Source organism: Orbilia oligospora (genome assembly GCF_000225545.1).
Source record: "Orbilia oligospora ATCC 24927 unplaced genomic scaffold scaffold00173, whole genome shotgun sequence".
NCBI classification, from domain to species: Eukaryota; Fungi; Ascomycota; class Orbiliomycetes; order Orbiliales; family Orbiliaceae; genus Orbilia; species Orbilia oligospora.
Genome location: NW_011645730.1, coordinates 288,556 through 309,200, shown reverse-complemented (window position 1 = coordinate 309,200; position 20,645 = coordinate 288,556). Strand labels below are relative to the sequence as shown.

At 44.4% G+C, this 20,645-nt stretch overlaps 4 protein-coding genes across 4 annotated transcripts; 1 reads left to right on the top strand and 3 right to left on the bottom strand.

Annotated features, from left to right (window-relative positions):
- Positions 1–1,246: 1,246 nt before the first annotated feature.
- AOL_s00173g91 (uncharacterized protein) lies at positions 1,247–3,207 on the top strand (the record flags this gene model as incomplete). Its single annotated transcript, XM_011127833.1, has 7 exons — positions 1,247–1,801; positions 1,883–1,905; positions 1,966–2,053; positions 2,118–2,733; positions 2,806–2,983; positions 3,058–3,126; positions 3,186–3,207. The coding sequence occupies 7 exons, from the start codon at positions 1,247–1,249 to the stop codon at positions 3,205–3,207; spliced, it is 1,551 nt and encodes a 516-aa protein (XP_011126135.1).
- A 3,052-nt stretch (positions 3,208–6,259) lies between these two features.
- On the bottom strand, positions 6,260–9,322 carry AOL_s00173g90 (uncharacterized protein; the record flags this gene model as incomplete). Its single annotated transcript, XM_011127832.1, has 6 exons — positions 6,260–7,330; positions 7,402–7,759; positions 7,827–8,442; positions 8,549–8,954; positions 9,102–9,128; positions 9,230–9,322. 6 exons carry the CDS (start codon positions 9,320–9,322, stop codon positions 6,260–6,262), a joined length of 2,571 nt encoding a protein of 856 aa, XP_011126134.1.
- A 3,116-nt stretch (positions 9,323–12,438) lies between these two features.
- AOL_s00173g89 (uncharacterized protein) lies at positions 12,439–14,196 on the bottom strand (the record flags this gene model as incomplete). Its single annotated transcript, XM_011127831.1, has 5 exons — positions 12,439–12,513; positions 12,586–12,934; positions 13,009–13,239; positions 13,310–13,814; positions 13,917–14,196. 5 exons carry the CDS (start codon positions 14,194–14,196, stop codon positions 12,439–12,441), a joined length of 1,440 nt encoding a protein of 479 aa, XP_011126133.1.
- A 3,348-nt stretch (positions 14,197–17,544) lies between these two features.
- Positions 17,545–18,771, bottom strand: AOL_s00173g88 (uncharacterized protein; the record flags this gene model as incomplete). Its single annotated transcript, XM_011127830.1, has 4 exons — positions 17,545–17,765; positions 17,863–18,169; positions 18,235–18,519; positions 18,658–18,771. The coding sequence occupies 4 exons, from the start codon at positions 18,769–18,771 to the stop codon at positions 17,545–17,547; spliced, it is 927 nt and encodes a 308-aa protein (XP_011126132.1).
- Positions 18,772–20,645: the final 1,874 nt, after the last annotated feature.

Here is a 20,645-nt window from a genome sequence, read left to right as displayed (position 1 = left end):
ATTTTGATTCTTTTCTCTCTCTCAGAGTCGTACTCTAGTTCTGACCCAACCCCGAATTTGCCTTGTTAGTTAATCTCTAGTTGAATGAATTTCTAGAGCTTGTAATAATACAGTCAAGACTGCCCAGAACTTCATTATATTTTACGAGTCAGTAGTGTACTCTAACACTCTTTACCTACCTACTAATAATTAACTTCGAATCCTGACTACAAACCTGTTCACAGGCGTCAGCCCACCCAACAGACGGAGAGCTACACGATCGTGCTCAGATCGGCGGAACTTCTTGATCGGTCCCAAAGAAGGTAATTATGCCCGTGTGTTCCCCTGAAAAAAACCCTTATCGTGCGTGAGTGCCGCCTTTGTCTTGTATTGTGCAGTTTATATTCTGGACTACAATTCCTTTTGTAAATATGATATAGAGACGCTGAACACCAAGTACAGGTACAAAATACCTGCACATAGGTATTCCACCATAGACAACCTTCGGATTTTAGGCCAACCGATGGCAGAAATATTAATATTTGTGCTGATATCGATGATATTTTCTTAGAATCGGCGTCATATCAAGCCTTTTCTGTTGGTTCCATCGACGTACTGTGAGGGTTGATATACGTATACACGAAGAATAAAAGGGATACTAACCGAAAAGGGTGGTCGAGAGAATAAGACCCAACTTCGAACCTGCACAGAAAGATATTTTTGGAGTCGAGAAACATCATACAGCAGCGGCTTTATATCGGTATCTGGATATCTTGAGCAACTATATGGGGGCACCACCGGATCAATAATTGTTTTTTTGATTTTGATCTTTGATTACACTACCATATTGCGTATATTTTTTGTAAGTCGACATTCCTATAATACTTGTACGATGGGGGGGGTTTTGACATACTGGAGGCTCTCGTACCAGATGAAGTATATACCCGTTGGGACCTTGCTTATAGATCGATTTCATTTATCGATCTGATCTCTAGGTTTTTCCTTCCGCATACATCCAACGGATCGCGGAATAAATCTTGGTCTCCGTTGCATTCCTTCGGCTTTTTGCTTTCTTCTTTCCCCTTCTCATATCGATCAGATCGCTGGGCCAGATCTTATAAGGCTGTCAAGGGTGTGTTTTGAGCAAGCTTCCCTTTTCATACTTGATTAAACACCTTCTCTCATTGGTTTTTGATCCTTTTCAGCTATGTACTTGTTCAACATCTAGAATTAACTAGAAGCTAACTATTCTAAGAAGCATTCCAAAATGGCGACTTCATATTCTGAGTCTACAAAGGACTCTATGGATATCACCGTCCGCGTTGATGATAATCAAATATTACCTATACCAGTCGAAGCACAGATCGATGCAGCAGTAGTATCCTCGACGAAAGTCATAATTGCAGATCTTGCACAACGAAATATAGAGAAGGCACGAGTATCAAAGGAAATAGAACGAAACAACAGACATGCTCGCTGTTCAAACTCTGTCGAAGAACATAATAACGGAGCTACAAATACCACCACCACTACAACTACAATAATAGCAATTCCAGAGGACATGTATAACCGCCTCTCACTATCACTATCGGCAGGAGAGAGAAGTCCTGCGACTACGATTAATGCGCTAGCTTCGACTGGCGCGAGTATTGTTGTCGCGGATGATACGCAGGGGATCATTGTTAAAAGAGGAGATGAGGAGAAGGGTGTTGTAGAGAGTGTGGTGATAGACCCTGGAGAGGGGTTTCCGGATGGAGGGAGGAAAGCGTGGTTATGCGTGCTGGGGACTTGGTTGTGTCTTTTCAGTGCTTTTGGGTTGATGGTAAGATATTGAACTTAGCTGTTCATGAACGTTCTACTGCGTGATTTTAATTAGGGTTTACTGATCCCTTTTGGTTTCTAGAATGCAATTGGGGTCTTTCAAGCGTAGGTTCACTCAAATATTCAGCTTTGGGTTCGATTTAGACTAACATGAAGCAAATATAGCTACTATAAGGCGTACCTGCTGCCTGAATACACCGACAGCCAGTTATCGTGGATAATGGGGTTTTATTTATTCTTTGTGTTTGCTGGTGTAAGCCTCGATCTCTTCCATGGATAATTCCGATCTAACACATTGAACCTATTGATTTCTATAGGGGGTCTTCGCTGGAACAATATTCGATATATATGGCCCTACCTATCTTATTATAGGCGGTACTTTCTGCCTCCCGTTCGGCATGGTTCTGATCTCCATATCTACAAAATACTGGCATCTCCTCTTTGCACAATCCTTCCTCGTTGGCGGCGGGACCGCGATGACATTCTACGCATCTATAAGCAGTGTAACAACATGGTTCTACCACCGCCGTGCAATGGCAATAGGGATCGCTTCTACCGGTGGTGGTGTCGGAGGCATTTTCTTCCCTCTTGTCGTGAGCCATCTCCTCCACTACCTCGGCTTTGCATGGACGACTAGATTATTCGGACTAGTATATCTAGCAACACTAAGTATTGCGTGTATTCTCGTGAAATCAAGACTCACGCATGCCAAATCCTTGAAGGCGCGACGGATCGTTCTGTTCGACTTCGCGGCATTTAAAGAACCCGCATGGAGTTTCTTCGGTGCCGGGTGTTTCGTACAGTTGCTTGGGCTCTGGGGGCCGATTAATTACCTCGCAAGCTTTGCGCTAGCAAATGGATTCTCGGCTTCTATGGCTTTTTATATGATTGCATTTCTAAATGGGGGTAGTATTTTTGGGAGAGCTTTACCTGGTATGCTTTGATATACGATTATCTTTCTTCGCTGCTGAGTGGACTCTATGGTACTGACGACTATGTTTGAAGGCCTTCTAGGCGATAGGTTCGGGAGAATTACAATGTTTATTATCTTTTCAACTATTTCAGGGTTCTTGATACTGGCAATGTGGAGCCAATTACATTCGCAAGCTGGGATTATTGCATTTGCAATACTATATGGGTTCAGCAGTGGGGCATTCTTGTCAATATATGCTGCTTGTGCAGCGTAAGCACCACCACTACCACCACCACCACATATAAACTGAGTTTTATCAGGGATTTTACTAATAAATTTAGCAGCCAATTAACGAAGAATGTAGCCATTATCGGCCAGCGACTGGGCACATTAAACGTACTGACCGCGATATCGTAAGTTATTCATTTTTAAACTATTCCTTACTACTAAATGTTATATGGGTTTGCTTCAGTTGGCTAAGACGAAAAAAATGAATTCCAAGATCCCTCATTGCTCTTCCAATATCTGGGTCTTTAGTAGATCACATGAACGACTTCACACCCTTGATATGGTTCTCAGGAGCGATGATGTTGACCGGTAGCTGTTTTTTAGTTGTGGCTAGGTATTATGCTGGTGGGAAGAAGTGGAGGGTTATAGTATAAGTTAGTACAAAGGTTTCTTTAATTGGGCGTTTATTCTCGTATTTAGAGTCCTTCTTTTCCACCTCGCATGCTTGTATTGAAGGCTAGCTATATGACTAGCTAGGATGTGATATGTCTCTACTATACTCATTATCAGAGTGTACCTAAGTTAGTTTTGTTTAATTATATGGTCTACTATAGCTATGGAACTGTATTCTTTTAGCTCCTGCGATAACTAAAGTTCACGAGGGCAGTAATAACACTATTATCAATTTTTAAAAAACCAATCTAGCTGAAGAGCTCTGAACATCTCCCAAATATGCATCCGCAAAGGTGCTATGCTATGCCACGTGAGTTGTCAGCGTTGGATTTCGGATTTCGGCAAGCCTGGGCAAGGAGGCAACTAAGATGTGCCAACACTGCGAAGTCGTCTACCATACTTGTCACCTTGCATGACATCCTGTGTATGTTTATTATCCACCAGTAACATTGTGTCAAAAGATACTTACCAAGAAGTATCTCCAAGTTCACTAACTGCTTGCTTACATACTAGAACTAACTACCTGCAAGCCTCCTCCAAAATAAGAATAGCCCCGATTGTTTTTTTTCTTTCTCTCTTTTCCCCAATGGAAATCCTTCACCCCTTTCGTCTAAAATATTCTAGAATGTCTTTAACGTTACCGGCCAAGATCCTGCAAGCCACAATAACTTTCAAGAAATTGGCTTAAACACCTGGACTTCGGCAAACACCATCGGTCGGGAAACTTTTTCCTATTTCTGACTAGCATGAAATCTTTTTTAGAGCGGAACCAGTGGAATGGCACACATATCTTTTCGGCTTGGTCGTACTGATTAACTGACTAAGGACTGACTTAGTTCTGACTTAATACACTACTTTACTTCACAAGATCGAAGCATACATACATCCCTTGCTTGAGCTGACTGCATAGCATAGCATAGTATACTGTCCTCAGCCTGGAATGTTTAAAAAAAAAAAAAAGCTGCAATGCATATGTATGCGGAGGCCACGAGTTTTTTTTTGTCTGTACCCCCATTCTACCATTAACGTAAGTAAATATTAAGTAATTAAGTACTTACACAGTACTTAGACTTCGGAGTCCGGGCGCGCAGGCTGAGAAACGATCGAAGTGTGCCGAAAATCCAAGGAATGTACTGTACATGTATATATGTGTGCAGTAGTGAGTAGGATACTTTTGATCTTGTGAATTTTCATTTTTTTTATTTTTTTTATTTTTTTAGTTTTCCGTTTCTTGATTGTTTGAACCCGCCGGGCAAATCGAGATCATGATCGTGATCATGGTATCAGACAGCAGCGACGATCAGCTCATCGCGAAGGAAAAAGTATCGACGTGCATGCTTCGAATCGAGCCGCCTGAAACTACAAGGCCACTCTGAATCCCTGGCTTCCGTCATTTCAGTACATCACTACGTATGGAGAGGCTCATGTAGAAGTAAATCATAAAACCCGGCCGGGTTACAGTCGATTGGATGGTAAAAAAAATTGGTACATTTCCGATGTTAACCACTAAGTTACCACCACCACCACACCAATCAACCCCAAGGAAAGAAGAAAAAAGAAACGAAAAAAGAAACCGAGAGAAAGGCATGTTCTCGAACAAGTTCCTTCTTGTTGTTGCATTATGCACAAGTGGGAGGCAAAAAGCCTGATTGTGCCCACGTGGAAGATGGCTGGAATTGGAAATTATAGTACCATCCGTCTTTTTTCAACTATTAATCTAGGTATTCCTGGGGTATATTGCTGGTCTGGGGTTACCTTTGGGGTACAAAAGTTATGTATGTCGAAAGGGAAAGGAAAAAAAGGTCTCAGTCCACTCGTGCATATAAGTGTGGATATCTAAAACCCCAACCTGAAATGAACGAAGTCTTTCCGACCTGCATATTCACAAGCGATGGCTTGAAGGGAGAACCCCAATCCATGTTATTTGGGGTATCCTGGGCTAGTCTGTCAAAGATTGCGAAATGGTCAATTAGATTAGAACGCGGGGCTGGAGAGAGAAGGACAGAAGATCACTTTTTTAGAAATTCAATTAGTGTTAGTACGTATTACATATCGTGAATACTACACTGGTTTCGCCTTCTCGCTTTTGTTTTTAAAGTTCGCTTTTTGGCGCAGAAACGGATTCGAAATAGCGAATTAATGCAGGAATTGCGCACTGACATGTCGACAAGGGAGATGGGGAGTTTTCTCGATCAAGTAAGTATATACCTACTCACTTGATGGATTATTTCTCCCTGATATGCTCATATGCATGCGATGCCGACGGATTTTCTCAAAGACGATGTACATACATACAAGGAGGTAGGTATTAAAGGCCTAGATTATCGGGGACATTTATGGGGCTTTTCTCGGCTGATATCACGGAAGTTTTGATTTGCAAGCTCATGGGATCCATGGGACATTGGCATTAGGCGGCAGGTTTCTTGATAAAGAACAATACATGGTAGATAAAGGAAAAGAGAATAAAGAAGCGAAAGAGAGAGGAAAAAGAAAGAAAGAACTTTAAACAATTCCCGGGATAAAGAAAAAACTATAGGTGAAAGTACCACTCGTAGGCTCGTCAAAAGTGAATGCATAGGCCAAGAAATAGGATATGCACAATACAAGACTAAAAAATGCAAGACGAAAACACGATGTTGAAGACCAATCACCAAGACACCTGCATCCGCCAACGGAAAAGACCGCTTTTTTTGAATCCGTTACAGTGGTCATGACAGACCGAAAAGCAAAATAATACAATGCAAGAGAAGAAACAACAAAAAAAGACAAGAGCTCCTTTAGGTATCTTAACGAATGCAAAAAGGGATTAAACACATTAAGGATCACAAGAAAAAGAAATTCTGTTTTTATGTATATTCTTTTTATTCACAGTGTCCAAGTATTGTCGAGGTTGAGAGGTGCTCCCGGAATAGGTATTGCGCCCGACATTAGGTCCGGATAATAACCAGATGTGCTATCCGCATCAAAGATTGGTAGCGCTAGATCCTCGTCGCTGAAATTCGAGAAAGAGGACACACTTGCAGCTGTAGGATGTAAAACCTCATATATCGATCGAGCGGAGTTGCTGTCTCTTCGGTCCGCACTATCCGAGGGTGATTCCAGGGCGGAATTGAGGTCAATCGGGGATTCGAAATTGCTGCCTCCACCATAAATGTTGATTCCCTGATTTTGATCCATCAATGCCAGCATCCTTTCCCATTCGGACCCACTAGCAGCGACTTGGCGGCCGTTGGTTGGTGTGGTCTCCATGCTCCAGCTATAGATATCAGAGCCCGACTTGTCGAGGTTCGGAGTGATTGGAGTTATCGGACAAGGTGGGGTCATGCTCTTTGTGTTATGAAGAGACTTCGGGGAGACTCCTTGTGGAGGAAGGCTCTGTCGGCTCCAGTTGGAATGGTAGGTGAGGCTAGAGGGGGGCGACATGTTGCCAGAGGGTGACACATCAGTTTGGATCTGTCGGGGCTTTGGCTTATCCTGAGGCTTCGAAGACACGGAATAGGCTCGACGGAGTTGCTGAACATCGTCCCGGATGGGGCCGGGTAGCGACGGCGAAGGACTAGTCTCTAGGCTTGTAGACCTCCGACCAAGTTTGAACAGAGAGGACGCGATGACATTGAGAGCTTTGGCCAAGGGGTATCGGTTCTTCTGTAGAGTGTTTAGAATCTCGGATACAAGTTTCTGGGTATCCTTAGCAAGAATGCCATCATGTGCGTAGTCGGTGGCGCCATGAAGGATGGCGAAGGTGCAAAGAAGAAGGGTCTGGTTCTTGTTCAAACAGAAAGAGAACCCTAGCTTTCGTTCTTCTAAGAGCTTGACAATTTGGAACATGCGGTTGCTCGACTCGACGACAGCATGTACAGATCCAGCTCCGCTATTAGCATCGGAACCAATAGTCGATCGGTGTATTAAGATCCTAATGTAATAGTATGCGAAGACCTATACCATGTATTAGTTAGTGAACCTTAAAAGACCGACTGGCTCTAGACCAAACATAAGACATCACTTACCAAAAGCGGCGACCGGCTGTGAACAATGTTTGTACCAGGCATGCCATTAACAAATTCTAGTCTGAGATGTTCCGGTAAGTTCATCTTCCAAGAATCCAAGTCTTCTTCTAATTGTTGAAGCTGCTTATACGATTGTTTGTTGCTTGACTTCATCGAATAAACAGTGGAAAGGACCCTGGAAAGAATTCTCGATCCACGGAACAAGGCCAATGCACTAGAGATCTTAGTGTGGTCACCAGGCATTGTGGGCAAGAAGCCGGACTCAGAAACATATTCATCGTCAATGTCGGCGGGGTACTCGGCGTTAACCTCATCATCACTGATTAATGTGGGGAGGCCAAGCATGGATGCAGAGAATCTATAGTTATGCTTTGGGTTAGCGAAGGTTCAACACACTAACGGGGGGATACTTTGGAGAAACCTACGCATCGAGTAAATAAACGCACCAGAAGGCACGCTTCCTCATCTCAAGTTGCAAGGCAGTGACACCAAACTTCTTCTGGTCTTGGTTCAATCCGAGACGCATGGCAGTACCAACAGCCAAGCTCTTGTATTGGTTGAGTCTGCTGTCGTCTCCAATGGACATGCAATAGAGTTGTGCCAGCACAAGGCATTGCAGACTCTCCAAGGAAGGTTCAAGCATGATGGCTTCAAGGGCGTATTGCCATTGTCTTGTGAAGGACTCATGTTCGGCAGTGTTCCGAGTTTCGCTTTGGGAAGATGCAATAGAGAAGACGAGGAACAATTGGGCGATCTCATGATACTCTCGAGGGTATTCAGGTGACTCTTGTTCACAGTTGATAAGGTTCTCGTAGATGGAAAGAAACTTGGGTCTATGTAAGACAGGGAAGAGTGGGTGGTATTCCTGGAAGAAGGCAGTGACGAGTAGGTCCGAGATCATGCGTGGCGGAGGCTTAACAGCATGAGCCGCCGACCGGTTGGGGAATATCTTAACGATACGTTCCTTACGGGTGAAGAAGGTATTACCGGAGAACTCGATGTCGCATGGGCTAGTTTCTTTCATCCGAGACTTGAAGATGTCTTCAAGAAGGAAAAAAAGACGAAGAGTCAATACATATTACAGAGAGACAACCAAGGGGCAAGAAAAGGGATAGGAGGAAGGGAGGGAGAGGAAGAGGAAGCATACCAATGAAGGCACGACCACTCGATGCACCTGTGTAGAACTCTCCAGACTTCCCATCATGAACAAGGGAAGACGACTCGGGCATAGCAAAGATGTCATCCTCATTGCAACAGTCATCCGGCTCAGCGGCAGAAGGGCCTGAAGATTCGGAAACAGTTTTACTAGGTGTGGGCCGCTTCGGACTTGTCGACGACAGCGACGACGGAGAATATGGCGAGAATGAATGTAACCTGGAAAGGACATCCAGTTGTTCGTCTTTGGCATCAAGAAGACTCTTTAGTTCTGTGACCTCAGCCTCAAGAGCTCTTACACGTTCCTCAAGGGACTCTGTGTATCCACGAGGGAAAGCCCTCCGCGAAAGCTTGTCCGAAGTCTTGCACTGGAAGCCGACGCTGGCACATTGCGAGCACTGATAGGTTCACTCGACCGTTAGCCATGCTGGTTTATACTATATGGTATAGGGCCTGACAAAAAACTATTATTTGGCATTTGGAATAAAAACTCATCCAAAAGGACAAAAGATAATTTCGGCAGAAGGGCAAGAGCATCGACATACACTTGGTCTTATTCCGTCACATCGGATCTATAAGTATAAAATGACCTGGGTCAGCATGAAGTTCGGCTCCACAATGGTATATATGCGGCTTAGTGGATATCGGACGAAAGGAGAAAGTTTCAGCGTACCTTTTTACTTCGACAACGATCGCAGGCCTGGGCAACACGAACTTGGTTCGAGTTCCCGGTCTTGATTAGTTTCATAGGGATAATTCCGGGCATTTTGAATGGTCGGAACTAGTAACGATGATGATGATGAATCGAAAGGATGAGAGGGTGATAGGTGAAAAAAGGGCGATACCATAAATCGGTGGTAGCTTAGCTAGCGCAGTGATAATCCAGCCCCCAGCGGCAGCAGCAATTTTGATGTTTTCGTGGAACAGTACGGTACCAATGGTACGTACTCCGGTGGAGAAGCTTATTTGCCCAAGCTAGTGGATCCGTTATCCCGAGACTAGTCCCTTCAGGATGGCCAGGCTGCGCTTGAGATCCAAAAACGTTGAAGGGCTCGAGCTCGTTCCAAAGCACACCTCAGACCACTTTTCGTGTCTAGGCTTCGCACGAGTAATGCAGTTCAGCTGGTTGGTTGAGTCGGCAAGTTCTTTCGGAGGCCCCGAGCATGCCCTCAAATCTCAAAACCAAAAACACCGTACTGCTTGCTCCCTCCCCTTGCTGCGATTTTTCTGCGGGTTTGGGGTTTGGGGTTTTGGTTTTTTGGGGTCGGTCCTTTTTAGCTCGCACGCGATCTGTAAATTAATACCTGTTCCTGTTCCTGTTCCTGTAACGTAACGTAGCTCAACGTAATGTTCCTTGCTCTTGTTCCTGATCCTGCTGGAATTGTGATAATGCGTGAAGATAATGAATTTAAGGTATTTTCCTCTGTTTTCCTTTCTTTGGGATCGATCGGGCGGTAGTTATAAAGTTAAGATGATGGGTTTTCCTGCTTTCTTTTCTTTTCTCCTTGTCTCTCTTTCAAATGTTATAGATAGCCTCGGCCGGGTCGTTTGGAAACGGAAAAAAAATATCACATGGACGGACGGACGAAAAATATATAAAAAACTGTTTGCACAGGGAGGAATTATTATTAATCCGTTGACTCCAAAAAATATGTAAAACCGATTAATTAATCGAATCGAATCGAATCGAACCGGTTGCAATGATCGCAAGGGATTATAAGAAAGGTGACAAAAGATATTGAAATGGAGAGAATACAGTAAAACCCTGGAGGAAGGGGCAAGTATTTAAGAAACTGGCGAGCGAACCTTCAAGCTTGCAAGCTGCAGCGCACCTTGGATTGAGTTAAAAAATAACATCAGGTTAGCCCGGTTCTGAGCACCGGATGACTATCTTATTCGCCCCAAACTCCGTACCCTCCAGAGTAGTGTATACCTAGTATGGTATACCCCTCCCCCAAGTATAGTCAAGTTGGCTCACTACCCCAAGTCTCGCCTTTTTCATTCTGGGGCTCGGTTCTCGACCCACTCTGGAGATATCTTTTTAACAGGCCACCCGTCGTTGTATGGATGGCTGTACTTGTCTGGTGCGTACCCATACATGCATCCATATTTTGTTCTTTTTCCCCAAAGATACCCAAACCATCCCCAGCTTTTTTTCCTGTCCGGACTTTGCTTTTTAACTGTGGAGCCGTCTAACCTCTGAAGTCTAACGAGCTGGTTAGTCTGGTTTTGAACCTATTCTCGTGCGCTTTCGTACCGGTACCTGTCGTCAACATCCTTCATTTTCGGGATCGCAGGTACATGTACTAGTACTGTCATTTCCCTCATATCCATACACTATCGCTACTGCCTGCGAGCGAACCGATGCCACATACGAGAACGTGGAATTTCGAGATCCACCCCTCCATTTCAAGCTACATCCAAGGGCGCTAGACATATTATTCCTTGTTATTGACAGGGTGTGGCTTGAGTTATTGCTACCGCAAAACAGTATTTCAGCACTTCGGGACGGCTCAGCGCTGCATAAGTAGGTCGATAGTTACTTATGCATTAAGGTAACTTAAGAAGACATGCATCGAAGTCGATGGGAAATTCCACTCCAATATCGGACCAGTGGACGAAAATTTATTCACCGAGGTCCTGGCGCTCCTTTGGGGTCCTTGCAGTCCTTGCGTTTGATTTCTCATTCATTATACATCAGTAAGCAGTTTTCCTCAGCAATGTTCCCAAAAAAACCACCATGATGTCGTACCTTGTAATAGAAAAAGCGAAATGAAATATCGGACCGCACGGAACCTCGACCTCTCCGAATTTTTTCGAATCCACACACACAAATCTCGCCTACTCATCTCACCTGTGTAGCTGCTGGCGTCTTCCATGGGGGGGAAAATGAAATAAAATAAAATAAATAGCGACAGTTTGCTGAAATCGGTCCCTTTCTGAATCTGCCTCAGACTCCTGGGATTGTTACAGTTAACGGACCCTGTCCATCTATGCGGCTTCGAAATAGCTGAACCGTGATTAGCAGGGTCTCCCCAGATACTTTTGATATAGCTATCGCATCTTGGGGTAGCTGCTTGCTGCGCAGCCGTTTCGATGCCCTTCCGAAAACTGTTGGACTCGTGTTTGAAAGGAAACGGCAACTTATGCCAAATGCGGGCCATTAAGTCGCGCAACTGTTCAAACCCGGGCTCCGAAAAGTTCCTAAACCGTACCATGGAACTCTAAAGCCTTCAAAAGAAATCCATCGCTATCGGTGCGATAGCAAAAGTCGGATTTCCGGGCACAGGCATTTCAACAACTGTCGTCAATTTGTCTTTGATAATACCAAGCCTGACGAAATCATTACTCTGTATCCGATACGCCATACTTGCGGGGCACTAGCTGTCTGGCGTTGTTGCTTCTGTTCACCCGTTTCCCGGTTAAACGTTGATCGACAGATGGCAATTTACCCGCCATATGGCAAGATTCCCATATGGGTATTGCAAGAGGCCAACGTCGTGCGTGAAATCTTTGTATAAGCATACGGTTGTGGAAATAGCCTATTTGACTTCATATAAAACCCAGAAAACGCACTCAAAAGATGTCCACTTGATGCCAGGAACCATATTGCAAATATATTATGTACAAGAATAATGCCAGAGAAAGAGATGGGAAATATTTACGAGAGAATGAAAATGCAAATAACTGTCGTGGCAGTAAAAAAAAATAATGTTTGCCAGCTTTCCCCCCAGCCGCCGAAATCGCAGTTCGTTCCTGAGCTAGGTTAAATCCTCTTCCCCTTCGTGAAGATCTGTCTGCATATCATTAAGGTATTTTCGGACAACATCGGAACCAAGTAAATGTTCTTTCTAGATATCGTAGACGAAGTCAGCCTAGCCGCTAAGTGGCCGATCCGCTCTGGTATCTATTGTCGGGGTCGTTTGCCACCACCCCCGCATTACCAGCGTCACGAACCTGGGGAATGGGGCAACAAAATATGGGGAAACCTGGATCCCCAAATGGACCAACGGATCATATCAGACTCACCTGACTTCCCAAAACGAGCAAAGTCTTCTCCAACAAGGCCTTCTCTAGGGTTCGCAGATTCTGAGAAACATGCCATATCTGGTCTCCTACTATCTTTTGGCTGTTATATTCGTTACACAGGGCATCCGACTCGTTTAAATCTGCAAGCTGCCTGTGGACTCGCTCCTCGACCAATGTTACTGCTCGCAGCTGATAGATTGGCCACAATGGTTTCATTCTCAGTAGATCGACCAATGAAGCAAGGTTGAGCAACGGCTGGTCATCGAAGAATGCCTGTAAGTGCTGAGACCCATCGTTTTGTTGCATTACTTGGATATTAAACCCGTCTTCGTGATTGACGCACATAAGCCTACCGACGCCACGATAATATTTAGTAAATTTGGTTTAGGATTAAAGGGGTCTCCACAATCCGTGTTTGCCCACCAGATATAGTCACTTGTCCATTCGACTGACGTTCCCATATCGATCAAAAGTAAAGTTGGCGCGCTATCCAAGAGCCTCTGCTTCGCCCTCACGAAAACCATACTCGAGCTATCATCTCCTAAGCTTTCGTGGTCCTTCAGATCTAACGCCATCCAAGACGCTGTAGGCCTGTCTAGATCCACGAACCCGTAGGAAAAGACCATTTCAGATGCACTCTTCTCTTCACCATAGCTAGACTAACGATTAGTTCTTTCTGAAGGTGGCAACTCCTACAGCCTATGGATGGTACCTTGAAACTCACTTGATGGTTATTTCCTCGATCACCTGACTGTTTTGCCCCAGAGCACATAAGCTATGTATTAGAATAATATTTCCCTCATCGTCAAGGTCATAAAATGAATTTGGGAACGACCGATGGTTGCAGAAGTCGAGGAACGGTATCATTGATAGCCCGAGGTCCGGTAATTGCAAGACTCTACTCCGTAGCCAGGCATCACAATCCAACCAATCCAAGAAAGTCAGTCGTTTCTCATCCCACCATACTTTCCGACACCATGCAATATTTTGTGTCGCCAGTTTGAAAGCATGGAATTCGGCGTCGAGAGCTGCAAGTTTAGCTGTGACTGCCACATGTAACGAGGTCCCTTTCAGAAGCTCCCGTTCCTGTTCCGACCAGCATGTCGGTACCGAAACAGACGGTAAAAATTTAACATACTCCGTCCAGGCGCACTTGACACCGACGGATTTTGGCTCAGACAAAGATACCGCATTTGTAATTTTCATAATTAAGAAAATTATTATTGCGCCTGTGATGCTACAATGTATCAGAAACGCAGTTTTATAGACATATAAAAGTAAAACCAATGCAGTGCATGCTGAGCACGGGTCTCGAGGGAAATACCACACACCTCTCGGAGTCATTGCCAGCGGGCCGGCAGCTGCAAGGGCTTCTCGCAGATGCATATCGGATTTTGCATGTGCATCAACCATATCCTGGCACAAGATGAGATGCCTTGGCACTCTTAGCAGCGGTCTGGAAGAATCTAGCTTGGAAGGCTGCAGCTTGACTGCAAGGCCAGAATCAACCGGTTCACCTCCCACATATTCGACCCTGATACCGTTGAAGTTGATGTTATTGAACGACGCCCATGCAGGCAATGCATCTGACGATAGAAACTCTCGATACATCGTTTCCAGAAGTCGGCCCCGCCTCCAAAGTGTTGTTCTGTGATATATAAAGAGTGGTTCGGTGGCGCAATGCAATGCAAAAGTTAAAAAATCCTTAAAACCGCCGAATATAGTTTCCGTTTGTCGTCCTTTAAGCGTTTTTATCCCTGTCACCACTCTCGAAGGCCTCAACGAACTTCGATCAAGAATATATGAAATGTGCCTGCTGAACTATCAAAAGTCAAAAGAATGCTTCGAATTCTGAGGACTCGACCAGACGAGATGTCTCGATCTTTTAAACCTCGTCCAAAGGACCTGTCAATAAGCTTGCTTTCCAATCTTTACCGTATCGAAAGGACGGCCCCACGGACTGATCCCCCTGTCATGCCCCGCCAGACACAAAAATGATCAAAAGCACGCAAACGGGCAAATCTTAGGGTGGACTGTATTAAATTCAGGTACGAGCAAGCCGTCAAATGCTTGTCTGCTCAAACGCTACAAACGTATCCACATATTGAAAGTTCCCAGGAACCTTTGATAATCGACGGGATTTTAGCCACACCTCATCCGGAGTCTGGAGGTCAAAGGTCTGCTAGTCTGTATTGTCACGATAGCCAGTGACCATGACCCCAACCACAAAAAAAAAAAAAAGTGCGACAGGGTTATCATCTGACAGCGACTCCACTCGCACTCACATGAATGTCTGGTACAGATGCGATCGAATATTGCAACCCTGTGTGTGATAAATAAGGAATGAAGACGGGTATTCCAACGGTTTGCTGTCAAAGTTACAAGTCGTTAGGCATAAGTTTGACAGGTTAGCTTCCTTTCGGTAAGTGGCCCGTATCTTGCATACGTAACCCCAGCCTGTCTCATAAACATCGGAACTGCGCTGGAAAGAAACCGATAATTGTTCGGCCGTACCGCAAATCAAGCTTCGAGGCTCCTCGGGGGCATATCATCCATGCATCCTAAACTACTACACTCTAAGATATTTCCTAATTTTTTTCCCTCCATTCCCCTCTATATTATTGGTTACTCTATGGTAAACAGACACGGGAATTATCCTTGTTTCATGGTGGCTGCCTCGTATTGATGTCGTTTTTTTTACATATATTTCCACCAACCTGCGCCGTTCCAAACCCTCTATGACGATCCTATTCTCGCAAAAGTATCAAGACAAAAGTATTTGCGTTCGTATCACAAAATAACCTGCTTCTCCAGATCCACAATTTTCCAATTCAACGCTCGTATCCTAAGCCGCACGGTGTTTCAACCAAGATCAGCGAAGGCGCTAGAGTATTCCGTAGCTTATTTTGCTAGTCAGTGGCTAAAGCTAACAGTGTAGGGTTCGGAAAAACTCATTTCTCAAACAACGACATACCAAGGATTTGCGACGGGGAGAATGCTGACAAGTCCGCATATTGATATTGTGATGCCACTGTTTTTGGAAAGATAAACCTACGGCCTTCAAGGCCAGATTGGAACTGGACGATCCGTATATCCTAAATGTTTATCACAAATGTTCTTTAAAATGTTTCAGTTCTGGAGTCGATGCCCGCCAAAGGTGGCCCAGGCCGGGCATGGGTGCGTTTGAGGTCAAAACCCCGAGGCTTTTGACATCTCAACGGGCGAGTCATTCCGTGGATCCAAATCGTGTCTCTAAAACCTAGGGCTTTCAATAGCTTCAAGTTTCGAACGTTAGAATCATAGCTACAGGTAAAATGGGTATCTATATCTATGCGTGTCGGTACGCCGTATCATGATATTGTGTGCAATGGAGGCGAGTCAGGCCTCGAGGCTAGTACTATGGATATATTACAACAAAGTACCAACGCATCCAGCGGAGTATATGTCTAAACTTTATTTGCAACTAGAATGGAAACTTAAGTATAAAGCCGTACTGCCTATCCGCATAGTGTCTCGCTTCAGAGCCGGCCCTTATTATATTGCATTGCATGCCCTAAGTTGCCTGGAAATATTCTAGGTATATCGGGACTTTCGGTTTACACATCCCTGTTCCATTCTACCTTCTCTAGCCACCTATAGGCAGATTAATGTCGTAGTCACGCTTAAGTAATCTTTCCGGCCAGCTCGGAGCCCTAGACATAGTGCTATGTAGTAGATATAAACCTCACCATATCTGTACTTACTATCTCTAAAAACAAAATATCCCGCTGCCAAGCCTTGCAAAAAAGTCGACAGGGGGATAGTTCCTAAGGTCAACAATTCAAGGTTATCCCATGTTTCTTGAATACCACTCTTGTTTAATATATCTGGCGATGTCTAGGTAACAATGCAGGATAGGATGAGAGTATATTTAATTCCGCCGCTCCTTTAAGGAAAGAAATGTTGGAATAGATTGGCTAATGCGGGGAAGATCCGCCTTGCAGGCCCGCTTGAGGTTAATGCGAAAATCCCACTTTTGTTTTCCGATGGATCAGGGTAGTATAATAGCTTAAGTCTTTAAAGAGCCGGAGAGTTAAAGAAGCGGCAGGTGATTTTATATTTGGATGTTAGGACCGCTCATATCCGGCACTTGATATCAACTTCGCCGGTCTTTTCTATAACACGAGTTTACTATTACTTATGTAAGTCGCAAGGCAGACTCGGGTGAGAATGTATTTTATAAAGCGTGTCACGCTACCGTATTGAGAATAGTAATGACATTGATAGTCGCTTATTCAAAGGTAAAAATTCTATCTGAAAAATTTAAAACTCAAAAACCCGCGATCTCGATTGAAATATTCCGAAGAATGATGCAGCCATGCGCATGCGATAATGACCCCCAAACCAACCCCGAAAAAAACAAAGCAATTGTCTAAGGATATCAATATAAGGAAACCCGCGCATGCTATGTTGAGATTTATCTGAATGAAAAAGAAAAAACAAGGCCAGCTTCAAATATAAAATAAAATATCAAGAAAGGGAATAGCCCTTAAAAACAAATGCAGAGCCACACACGTGTAATGTTCATGCGGCAAGTCGAATTCAAAGAGGAAATATAAAAATAAAATATAAAAGGAAACGAAAAGCAAAAATGGTAATAACCGTTAAACACCAAAACGCATGCCCGATAGTTCATCATATAAAAGGACTAAAGCAGCAAAGAGAAGAACACAAACACCAGTAAAACGCCCCAGACTAAATCATATAGCGGTCTATATGTACGGTGATGCCTGGTCAGCCACAAAAATAGGCAAATAAGATACAAGAAGGTGTTGTTAAAAACTAAAATGCAAATCAAGTCATAAGTTGCATAACGCCGTGACAAAAAGGTCGAAAAAAGAAAGGAAAAGGAAAGGTCGATAAAAGGTAATTAGAGAAAAAAGAAAAGAGAGAGAGATAGTGGGGTCAAATGGAAGCACGTCAGTGTGTACTCGCCCTCCAGTACTGACGGAGGAAGTCCTCGAAGGTAATCGCCTGGATGTCTGGGAACTTGGCGTTGAGATATCTTTTGTCGATATTGTATTCATGTCCGAGAATGCCGCGCATTGTCTGGAGTTCGCGTTGAGTTTTCCAGTCCGGTGTCCTGAGGATTTGAAATTCGATGTCATCTTCTGAGATGACCTTCACTTTGAATTCGCGTGCTATTTGTTGAAGAAGGTGGTTGGTGATATGTTTTGATAAAAATTTTATGCGTCATGCATGGGGGTGTGGTGGCCCAAAGCCAAAGGTGCAACTTACCTCGAACATATTGAGCAACCTCTAAAAGCTCTCTTAACCGCAACCGATCTCCAAACATTTTCATTTCAGGTTGCCATGATCGAAGAAATAAAGCAGCAGCAACGAAACGTGCAACATCCACAGCAGACGTCAAGCAAATCACAGTTTCGAGACTACCAGCATTATCAACAGGAAGGAGCGCTTTTTTATGTTTTAGATCAAGCAGGAATGATCCGTCATTCCAACTGTAGTTATAACTGTTGGAAGCTTCACTCCATCCTCCAGGAGCAAAAGTCTCCATAAAAAGGCCGCAAGAGAAAGCCGTGTACTGAACTCGATGTTAGGTATCGGCCACTAGTAAGATGTTCTACAAGATACAACAAGGAAACTTACTTCTAATTGTGTGCTAACTTGTTCCAACCGAGCCAGGACACTCATTTTATCGCCAGAAACATACAAAGGTCGCTGTTCCGGCGATGTCTCGAACTCCGCTGGGACGAACCGTCGAACCCCGGCCATGAGACACGCGTCGATAATGTTAAGCTGCACCTCTGCATCTGGTATGACAGAGATCACAGTATCCACTTGTTGTCTCTTGATAACATGATACAGCGAATCAACAGAGCTGTAGTCCACTGGCTTTACTTTGATACCACTTGCAGTAAGATCAGGCTGTGACTATAGGTTCCAAAGATAGGATGTTAGCCGTTTTGCCGCACCGAAGCCACGTCATCACACAATATTTTATCAGATGCGATGCGACAGGCCTGAAAATGCATGCCCTAAGCGAGAGGGTGGGTGGGTGTAGTTACTCACATTTCTCGACAGGATCACCAGTTCCCATTCTCCTGTTTCAAGGATTGCCCGAGCAAGATAGCTACCAAACCCCCTACTCCCGCATATTGCCACCTTTTTTCGATATCCCTCCATGATTGTGGAATGGATGCTCCGCTTTGCGCCTAAAGTGGAAGCGGAGAGAGTGCAGATCTGAGGGTACACTGGGTCTGCTAACTAGTCCTTTTATCGGGCCGCGTCCAAGTCAAGCACGGGGAGGTAACAAAAAGGAATATGATTTTTGTGCCTTTACGAAAAGAAAAGGATAAAAGGGTATTCTATTTCCTTCGTTGGTTTTGGTAAATAGATTCTCTGGCTCCTTTAGATTAGAGGCCTACTCTTTTGTTCTCTCTGTCTAAAACTGACTGAGGATTTTTTTTTTGGAAAGAAGTGAAACTGATATCCAACTATACTCTGAAGAGGACTCGAGTACGTCTCAAATACAGCTCTGGATCTCTGATATCGATTTTATAAGCAGTGCGCTTGCGCTTTTTTCTTGATTACGAAGAATGCCCTAAAGCCAAGCGCGAACGCGAATACAGATAAAGCAGAAGCTAGACGATGCCCAACCGGACAAAAGAGTATAATAAGGTAAGAGAAGAAAAAAAGTAGCTCGTGATAGCGAGAAAAAGGTGGTGATGAGAGTAGGATCTAATAGAAACTATTTAGGATTCAGTAGCTACTCAAGCACGAGCAACACAATGTCTGTTGGGGTATGGTGGAACGTGGGAAGAAGGCTGTGCGAAGGATTGGTTATAAACGCAGAAGCCTTACCGTTCCGTCCAGGACAGGTCGCTTAACCTCGACGAATAGACGACGACAGCAAGGGATATATAGCAATTGCTATCTCAGTCCTGTAATAAAATATCGCTTGATTAAATAAGCAGCACTGCCTGGTGCAGAACAATGGGTTATGCTAGATGATACCCTGGGGATTGAGGGAGTTTTATAGAAGTGCGACAAAATTGCAGAGGGGTTCTGTATGGGCTGCGCAATAGTGTGATTGCGTGGCTTTGTCTTCAACAAGCCGGTCTGCGATATGGCAAGAGATGCCCAACGAGAAGGGCAAAACTAAGGCGAAAAGGGTGGCCCGACACACCGAAGGCGGGAGCGGGTAGTAGCGAGGTGATAATAGTGGTGAACAGTGAGACAAATAGCAAGGCTAGAATTTGGGAACGAAACCGTCGAACTCGGGCTGACGACCAGGCAATTTATTTAGTTCATTCGAGGGTAGTCATATACTCGACAAACTCATGACACCGAAAGAATATAGCAAGAATGGCCGAAGTATAGAGAGGACTTCCTACATAGCAGCAGACGAAAACAACAAAATGTTAGTCATTTCTAGCAATGGGATAAATAATCGTATGAAAGATCTAACATAGTTAGATCCTAGAAGGGGTCGAAGAGTATGACTGACCCGTGTTGGAAATGGCCAGGCCTGCACGCTCCTATCTTACTGGTTGAAAATACACTCGTATTAGAAACCATCAAAAGACCTTAGGCGACTATGAGCACGGGTTCAGGCGGTTCGAGGATAGTACCAATCGGGGCATTTTGACTTATTTGCGACCAAGGCCTTCTTCACTGCCTACTATCTAGCCGACAGGATCCAGCAAGATCATTTGACCAGATTCCAGAACGTTGAAATGAGAAAGGTCAATGGCATATTGGTACTTGGAGGACAGGACAGCCAAACCCTCATGTTTGCGCGGATGTTTGCGTATAGCGGACGAAAGAGGTCCCCATACGGTGACGAAACGGATGCCTGTTGCGCCAGCAGGTGTCCCCAACGGCCCAGACTTTCGAGAGAGTGATGACGTGAGTCATAGGATCTCGCGGAGGTTCGCAAATTCCCAAGAGAAAGGGTGCCAGCCAGAGAGACGTTTCGAACGCAGAGCCGTCTGTATAAGCCTCCTCCTTAATCTCCAGTTGCAGTCGATAAAAAGATTCCTGGTTTCTAATATCAA